At 42.6% G+C, this 9398-nt stretch overlaps 1 protein-coding gene across 1 annotated transcript; it reads right to left on the bottom strand.

Annotated features, from left to right (window-relative positions):
* Nucleotides 1-2192: 2192 nt before the first annotated feature.
* RPL34 (ribosomal protein L34) lies at nucleotides 2193-6885 on the bottom strand. The gene is made up of 5 exons (XM_057547541.1): nucleotides 6797-6885; nucleotides 4785-4858; nucleotides 4604-4703; nucleotides 4182-4285; nucleotides 2193-2320 (listed from the first exon to the last, which is right to left on the bottom strand). The coding sequence occupies exons 2-5, from the start codon at nucleotides 4847-4849 to the stop codon at nucleotides 2236-2238; spliced, it is 354 nt and encodes a 117-aa protein (XP_057403524.1). The 5' UTR covers nucleotides 4850-4858; nucleotides 6797-6885; the 3' UTR covers nucleotides 2193-2235.
* Between the last annotated feature and the right edge of the window lie 2513 nt (nucleotides 6886-9398).

The following is a 9398-nucleotide window of genomic DNA, read 5'->3' as shown; positions in this document are numbered from 1 at the left end:
CCCTGGTCGGGGAACTAAACTCCCATAAGCTGCGCGGCATGGCCAAAAAAAGAATAAATTAATTAAAAAAATATAAATGTCTTCCTTAGGCCTAGAAAACAAAATGGGAGGAAAGACATCAAACTGTTAAAAATGATTATCTGCATACTGAAACTGAAGGTGATTTCATTCTATTTTTCCCTACTTTCCAAATTGTAAAGTTTTTTTTTAAGACAAGTGACATTTCAAATTTAGAAAAGGTTAAACCATCTAACATTATGAAGAATCCTTTTAAAAGTACAAAACTTTAATGCTTTAGCTTTCTCAAATTTCTAAGTTAACCCACTTATTTTCCAGAACCTTGATAGTCCTCAGTTCATCTGTGTTCAGTCAAGTTGTTCCACGGAACTTCACGTAGTAGGGAGAGAGGAGTCCTGACAGGCAAGAGCTCATACTGGGCTGGCAAGTGGAGGCTTTCTCCTCCACAGCTGCTACTAAAATATTCAACTCAAGACTTTCAAAATGTAGATTTAGTCTACAAGCCAATCAAGTAATTGAATTTAAATAAGGCATATTGTTTTGGGGAGTGTTATTTTAAAAGTACCAACTTTTAAGTCCTTATATCAAACACAATACTACAGGATCACAAAACATGTCCATGCAGTATACATCAGCCTAGGTCACAGAGAAATGTTTAATCTACCTCCGAATCCAATGCTTTTCAGTTGCATCCCCATTAAAAATTTTAAGTGATTAAACATCACATAAGATAATCGTATGATCCTGGTTGCTTAACAATTCTTGGGATTTGCAGGTGTTCAGGGAAGCCTGATGGATGTCTTGAGACTGAACTTTGACAAGAAAGGGCTTCAGCTATCATTTCTTGTGCCAAAGTGTTTACTGGGGGTGCCCAGTCATTCAGTCTCAAATCACTAAATACACCACTTGCAAAAATCCTACCAACACAAATGGCTCTAGGTAACACATACAACCTGTGCACCTCAATCCCCTCACTTGTAAAACAGAAATAGGTATGAAAGGGTTGTTGGGAGGTTGTTGCTCGATTAAGATGTTAAGTGCTATGGAGATGCCATTAAGTACCGCCATTAATACACTTTTTAACTGCCCTGAGTTCAAGTGCCACCCAGCCAGTCATGCTGCCTTTCCTCTTCTGCAAAAATGTTAATTAAAAATTTTGTCTACCAAGAACAAGTTAGCTGGCTGTGGTACAATGGTTTTTTTTTTTTTTTTTTTTTAAATTCACGTTCTTTTATTTATTTATTTATTTACTTATGACTGTGTTGAATCTTCGTTTCTGTGCGAGGGCCTTCTCCAGTTGCGGCAAGTGGGGACCACTCTTCATCGCGGTGCGCGGGCCTCTCACCATCGCGGCCTCTCTTGTTGCGGAGCACAGGCTCCAGACGCGCAGGCTCAGCAATTGTGGCTCACGGGCCCAGTTGCTCCGCGGCATGTGGGATCTTCCCAGACCAGGGCTCGAACCCGTGTCCCCTGCATTGGCAGACAGATTCTCAACCACTGCGCCACCAGGGAAGCCCGGTACAATGGTCCAGAAAGATTTCTGCCTTTTTCCTTCGGAAAGGGCACTTTTATTCTAATCAAGGAAACACTCCTCTGCATAACACATTTAAGTCTCATCCTGCCAGCAACAGTAAATGCCTAAATGGAAGAGGATCAAATTTTACAGAATTCAGATACTCTTTCAGCTTCTAGATTCTTGGCTTGTAAAAACAGCACCTGCTCTCTACTTTCCCTTGAAATGGGAAATAAGCTTGACGTGGCCTGAAGAAGTCATCCTGGAAGACAATTCAGAAGACCTTATGTAGAATACTTGGGTGGGCTGCTCGATACAGTCTAGGCACTGAAAGAAGGAGCTATTATTAAAATCTTTAATTATTAAAGATTATTTAATAATTATTATTAAAATCTTTAGATACTTCTGCATTACTAAGAGTTAACAGGAACACATAACATAGCTCCTAAGAGAAAATATATTACGGTCCATATTTAATGTTGTCTAGAGCTACCACCAAAAAATTTTAGCCATCACTGACCTCCAATTACTTTTAGAAAAACTAAAAAGTGTGTGTGTGTGTGTGTGTGTGTGTGTGTGTGTGTGTGTGTATTGGGGGACCCTCTAGTTACTACAGAAACCAAACGCGTACACTAACAAACCACAACAGAAATAACAGAACAAGGCTTTTTGATTTTTTTATTACTCAAAGAAGCTTCATTTTTTTATTTAGCTTTCTGACTCTGCGCTTGTGCTTTCAACACTTTCACAACGATTTTCTGCTCCTCAATGAGGAAAGCACGCTTGATCCTAGAAAAGAAAATGTTAAATAGTTAAAAAAAAATCAATTTAACACAAGAAAGTGTCATAAAAGAACCGAGTAAAGCAATCAGGTAAGATACCCAGAAAAGTAAACGAAACCTATACAAGTACAGATTTAAAACTTAAGAGCTGAAAAAATTCTATGGACAGACCCTTTCAGCTTAAGGTGTCCTTCTGGTACCCCTGGTTATCTAATAATCTACCCTCAAAAGCCTGGGATTTCTGACTACTTCAAATGTCCTGCACGTAATCACATTACAGAAATAGAGCTGATGTCACTCTTACCCAGAACAAAGACTACAAAGACTCCCTCAGTGTCACAGCAAATGCTATTCTTTAGGCTACCCTATAGATCTATACCCAAATCTCCAGAAGCTAGGGCCTGAGAATTTTATTTTTTAACAAATGTGCTCATGTGGTTATGTTTAGCAAAGTCTGGGAACCAAAGACTGGTAAAAAGCCAAACTCCTCTAGCTTGAAACTCATGACTCATTCATCTCCAACGTTACCTTTCCAATTTCATTTCTCATTCCTTTTATACCCTCAATGTGCCAGATCAAACTATGTTCATTCCCTGCCTGCAATGCCCCCTCGACCTCTTGTCTAAAATTTACCCGTCATTCAGGTTCCACCTCGAATACCACTTGCAGATTCTCAGCTACTTTAAAGTCATTTCTCCTCCAAACTTCAACCATAGTTAAGTTTTCCTATATTTCATGGAAGTTGTATTTAGCTTGTATTTGTATTAATGTAACATGCCTAACCTCCCCTTACAAATTAACTCCTGAAAGGTAGAATGAACTTGCAAAGTGTGATGTCAGATTTGGTGTAGAGACTTAGCCAGACCACTTTATAGAACAAGCTGAATAAACTGAAGGCAAACCACTCCTCTGAACCAACTTCTTCTCTTATAAAGACCAATCACCTCTCCAATCTTTCCACTTAGGTCTCTGGAGAAAACTTAATGTAGCCAGTAGGGTTAATTAAGAGCAAGAGCCTCAATAAAACCTGGAACGAATCCTCTTACCATCTATGTAACTTTAAGCAACAAGCCTTGGTTTCTCCACCAAAAAATAAATAAATAAAAAAAACCTCCCAGATGGACTTTTGGCAGAGCTTATCATAAAAATGCTGAGCAAATATTATCACTATAAACCCCACTGCTTCTATTCCTACCTATGCCACTACTAATCCTTTTGCACATCCACAAGACCCAGTCATCTCCCAATAACCCCATTCACCCCCAATCCAGCCTTCGGTCTTCACGTAGGTGCCATTTCGTCAGCCTTCACAAGGCAGACAAACTGTTCCAAGCACTCATCCTTTGTTGAAAGAATGACTTCACTACCCATCCTGCCGCATATTTAGCCTCTGGCACACCAAAGGTTTCGCTGCCCTGCTCAAACCCCATCAATTACCACATTTTAAAGAATCAAGCCAAAAAACCTGTCCTATGAGGCCCTTCACTACCTGTGATGTTTCTACCATTCCTGTCTATCATCTCCCAAAACATTCTGCTCCAGCCACACTAGAACTACGTACGGTGATTTTGTTCCTACACTTTTAAGACCTTCCACTCTCCATCAACCTGATACTTTCTTACCTGCCTGCCCCACCCAACCTTTTAATTTCTACATCTAGCATAAAGATGTCCCAACATCGTAACTGAATAGGAGCTAATATCATTTATTAGTTTGTTCAGCATCGATTATCCCTAGTCAAGGAGGATTCTACTGATACAATATGCAACTTTTGTTATTTTTTCACCAGTCTTCTAATAATGATTAGCATGCAGTGCAACAGACACACACACACTTAAGACAGCCCATGTGACATCATAGTTATTTACCTGTCACGGACACATTTAGCACACATGGAACCGCCATAGGCCCGGCTAACATGTTTTTTCGTTTTAGACAACCTCATAAGAACTTTAGGTCTCACAGCACGAACCTGCATAAAGAAAACGCTGAGATTATTGTGATGCTTTAACAGAAACAGAAATTGTCCTAGGTTTTTGATGAGTATTAAGTATACACATTAATCTAGGTTACAAAGGGAAATGGTACACTGATCTACCTGAAAGGCATTTCACTGTATTTGCCATATAGGCTTTAAAAGAAAGTCTATGTTCTGCACAGACATGGATCATGAAGGCCTAGTAATTCTCAACCCTCCTAGCGGTGACCTCTCCTTCACTCACTCACCAAAGGAATTAATGCTCAAAAGCTCAACCCTTCTTATGTTATTCACAGCAAAAGGATCACTTACTCCTCGAAGTCGGCCTGGGCACACGCCACATGCAGATTTTGGTGCTTTCCCAACTTTCTTGGTATAAAGGTAAACAATTCTATTACCAGGGGTTCGGGACCTAGAAAGTGAGAGAATAGACAATAGCTCAACATTTTGCAGAATAAATGACAATACGTGTATTAATTTTGGAAATACTTACAGCCTGGTTTTGTTAGAGGCTGTATTGTAGGACAGCCTACGACGGTATGTCAAACGCTGAACCATCCTGAATGCCTAAATCAAGATAAAATAAAACTGCATTGTAGAAAAAATTCAAACCTTAAACAAAACAGCATCACAGAGTTTACACATTACCCATTACGTTCTTACACAGAATATCCTTATCTTAAGCTATCTTATGAAAAGGATTCCATGTTTTAAAACCACAGCTGATGATTTACATGAGGATGAACTGGGGAGACTGAATCAAACCACAAAGAGCAGAATCTCTCAGCCCAGAGCTCAGAGGTGGAGGGAGAAAGAAGATGCTTTAGCTGCCTGGGTTGGCTTAATCAGGGGGCTTCCTGGAGGAGGGGAGCTAAAGCCAGTGATTTAAGCAGGGGAAGGAACAGGGAACATTGATCCTTTATGCCCCCACCGGAAGTCCCTTAGCATCCTCTTGGTCTTTGGGACCTAGGGCTGGACCCAGTGCAGACTGATCCATCCTGAATATGATGGTTATTTAAGATTATTGACCATTTCTCCCCGACCCAGCAAAACAAAGGGGAAAGTGGAGATCCTCTTTTCTCTGAGGTTCTACTGTGCAGTGGCGATTACATTCCCCTAAAATAAACACATTTGTATACCAAAATAAATAAATAAACTACAGCTGACCCTTTGTACCCACAGGTTCCGCATCCACAGATTCAATGAACCGCGGATCAAAAATACTCAGGGAAAAAAAACTTCACAAAGTTCCAAAAAGCAAAACTCGAATTTGCTGCGTGCCCACAACTATGTACATAGTCATTCACATTGTATTACGTGTTATAAGAAATCTAGAGATGATTTAAAGTATATGGGAGGATTTTACACAAGTGACTTGAGCATCAGCGATTTTGGTACCCTCGGGGATCCTGCAACAATCCCCCAGAATATTGAGGGACAGCTATACTTATATTTAAGGGTGATTGGGAAGAATGCTAAGGGGCGATGTTTGTTTTCCTGACGGTAATCAAACGTGGCACTTAGTTAAAATTTTGATTAGCAGGCTGTTCTCTCAAAGAGTCTGACTCTGTTTGGAGTAGTATCCAGAAAAGTGCTACCAACAGGCAAGTTTGAGAAACGCTGGTTTTAAAGGAAGGGCACACGAGCACACCCACGTGTAAGTTGAATCCTTAGGTATACCATTTACTGAGACTATAAAGCTCCACAGACCAGCTTGCTTATCTGTAAAATATAATTTTTGACTACTTCACACAACTGTCATTAGGATTAAACGACAGCAGGCATTCTGCCCAACCTAGTGGCTGCCCAGGGTTCAGTGTTTTGCCCCCAAAGCAGCATCCGGGACAAGTTAGGTGCCATTTAATACTAATTTTGGTACTGGATCAAGTGTCTCTGGATTATGGTATCCAACTGGTTTTTCTTCTTTTTTCAGTGAACTACCCGAAATACCATAAAACATAAACAAGACTTGAATCAACCTAATTTTTCCCAAATTTTGTAACCATTTCGTCACAGCATGTTACTTAAAAGACAACAGCCTGTATCTGTTGTTGCAAGCTCCTTACTCTCATTACACTGGAACTGTCAGATAACAAAACCCACACGGAAGGCCGGCGCGAGTGACCCAATCAACCGTTTGCCTCTCCAAAACCAAGACAGAAAACTCCCTATTAAAACATTTTTATCTTCCTTGCTATTGGTCTTACAACACAATTTGAAATGACCCGAACATGCCGGTCGTCGACCCTCCCAGAGCCTGGAGAACAGCTACAGGCGCGGGGTTAAAGCACGGCCGTAAGATACGAGAACGTCCGGCGACTTCGCAGTCTCCACCAGCCGGAACTCACAACTCATTTGTCTCCGAACGCCGGACTGCAAAGGCGGCAAAGTGAGGGGTGGTGAGCTCCTGCCACTCACTGCTGCGGAGCGGAGGTCGGGATCGAGGGGTGTCTGAAGCTAAGGTCCGGGAACTGCTCACTACCAACCTTCCTCCTAAGCCCTTACCCCAACGCCAGCTCAAAAGACTGTGCCTGAGAGACCGCGTCTCCTGCAACACCCCGGATGGCGGCCGATTGTAAAGGCAGTAACGATAAAGACAAGGAAAAAGCAACCATACCTCTAGATACTGTCCCCGGAAGAGGAAGAAGAAAGCGCCAGCGAGTTCAAGGGTCAAATATCACTGCGCATGATAGGAAGTGCGTCATAGGAAGGGCGCGTGGCGGCGAGAACGCCACCATGTTGTACGGAAGGCACGCAGCTCCCCTTGGTGGGCGGGGATTCATAGCACCGCCGCGTTGTACGTCAAGCGACGTGCCGCCCCTGTGTGGGCCGGGATGCGCCCAGCCTTCAGCAACAGCGCCACGCAAAGGTCTTTTGGGAATCGCTGTAGAAACAAACACAAGTGACAAAGGATCTACGGAGGGCGGAGATGGGACAAAACCAGCCTTTTTCCGTTCTCAAGGGCGCTAAGACATATTTGACTTAAAGAGCTCCACCTTTGGGGTTAAGCCTGAGTTTAAAGCCCAATGCTGACCCTTATCACTAGGTGACCTTTGAGGAGTTGCTGTCCTTAACCGTCCCTTCTTTTTTCTTGTCCTTCATTCAGAGCACAAATTTTACAAATTAGGATTTTAATCCAATATCTGCTAATTATTAGCTGTGTTATGTTGGGGGAGTCCTTACATCTCGAACAGGAAGCTGTCAGTAACCTTGCAGTTATGTCGTGATCAAAAGCATCATGAAGTGAAAGCACTCAGCACGGTGTCTTGTAGAGCAGTGGTCCCCAACCCTTTTGGCACCAGGGACTGGTTTCGTGGAAGACAGTTTTTTTTGGGGGGTGGGGGCGGGAGGGGATATGGGGGGTGGTTCAGGCGGTAATGCGAGCAGTAGGGAGCCGCAGATGAAGCTTTGCTTGCTTGCCCGCTCTTCACCTCCTGTTGTGTGCCCGGTTCCTAACAGGCCGCTGACCAGTACCGGTCCACGGCCGGTTGCGGACCCCTCTTGTAGCGAGTGGGTGCTCAATAAATGGTGGTTAATCTTATGATTATGTACAAAGAGTTTCTTGAGGCTTCACATGGGTGGTAAAGCTTTAACAGGGCCTTAAAGATGAGGAGGAAGAAAAAAAAAAAGATCTCTCTAAAATAGCATGTGAAAGTTTACATTAAGTGCTTCTGTGTATTTTTCTGAGAAGAGGGTCCTTAGTTTTCATTATATGGTCAAAGCGGTTCATGACATCCAAAAAAGTAAACACTTTGCCTGGGCTCTAAGGAAGACCGCTAAAAACGGTCTTTACATTTTTAATCTTAGATTAAGCTCCCTGGAAACATACTGAGAGTTACATGCTGGTGTACTGGGGAGTGCTCCTAAAAAATACACCTGTAAGGGAGTGAGGAAGGTAGGATCAGGAGACCCACAGTGTTGTTACAACTGAGGCCTCAGCTGTTCCAACGGGGAGCTCTGGAATTGGGATGGCTCTTCATAGTTGTCCCAAACTGGCAAGGAAGCTGGGCCTTTGCATCCCACATCAGCCAGTCTTTGGTCTGCCTGCTCCCTGACCACGGGTGACGTGGTTTCCTGAAGGTGCGAGCAATGTCCAGTGACCCAGCTAATATCCTTGGCCCAGAAGAGAGGATTTGAATAGAGTATCCCAGTGTCCACTCAAGTTCCCTTTCAGGTTTTCCAGTCCAATTATAGAGGTGAGAAAGCAGGCAAGTGACTGAAGGCAAATGCCCCGTCCATACAGATATCTGTCTCAGACTGTGAGGCCTTTAATTCCATCTTGCCTCACATCACTGCCATCTTTGTCACCACACCAGATGGAAGGCTCTGGTTATATCCCTCCCTTTGCTGACTCTCACATAGCTGCCTTTCCCCTGACCTTGACATAGTTCCTTCTCTGCTTCCCAGTTCTTCACTTTTTGTCCCCTGGAATTCCTTTCGTCTCTGTACCAGGTATTGAGATGGAGCCTGGGATTGAGAGCCAAATGTGGTTTTTGAATGAATGAACAAAAGAATGCATTTACTTGGAATATATTCTCACTATTTCTGGAGAGACTTTGCTGGGCAGTTGAGTATAACAGAAGATGGGAGCCCTTAGCACACTGTAGTGTACTTTACCTACCTTTCTCCACCCCAGCAGATAAGAACAATAGTCTCACTGTCACAGTTTTCCCTTGTTCTACATAACCCAATTCTGTAACATGACTTTTCTTCTCTTTCAATCTGTGTTTGCATTTTTTCTTGATCAGACTTGCCAGAGATGTGGCAATCTTTGTAAACATTTCAAAGAACCTCACTTGTTTTTATTAATCTTTCTCCTTTTAGCTCTTTGTTAGTTTTGGGTACACTTACTAAATATATCCAGTTATATACTGTACTCTTATCGCTGTATTATCTAGGCCCCTCTTCTGGTTATCAGTTGCTGTTGTAACAAACCACCTCAAACTTAGTGGCATAAAATAACACCATTTTATTATGCTTATGGATTACGTGGGTCAGGAATTTCTTCATGGCATAGTGGGAATGGTTTGTCCTTGCTATGGGATAACTGCGGGTGCTTCAACTGGGGGTGACTTGGACAGCTGGAGGCTGGAATCATCTGAACACT

This window comes from Balaenoptera acutorostrata, chromosome 5, assembly GCF_949987535.1.
Source record: "Balaenoptera acutorostrata chromosome 5, mBalAcu1.1, whole genome shotgun sequence".
NCBI lineage: Eukaryota > Metazoa > Chordata > Mammalia > Artiodactyla > Balaenopteridae > Balaenoptera > Balaenoptera acutorostrata.
Note: the sequence above shows the minus strand (reverse complement) of the source record. Positions and strands in the feature narration are given on the sequence as shown.

Coding starts and splice junctions, on each gene's coding strand:
- RPL34 (XM_057547541.1), bottom strand. CDS start 4,849: ATGGTTCAGCGTTTGACATACCGTCGTAGGCTGTCCTACAATACAGCC. Junction 4,286..4,603: donor GCCCAGGCCGACTTCGAGGA/GTAAGTGATCCT, acceptor TTCTTTATGCAG/GTTCGTGCTGTGAGACCTAA. Junction 2,321..4,181: donor GCTAAATGTGTCCGTGACAG/GTAAATAACTAT, acceptor TTTCTTTTCTAG/GATCAAGCGTGCTTTCCTCA.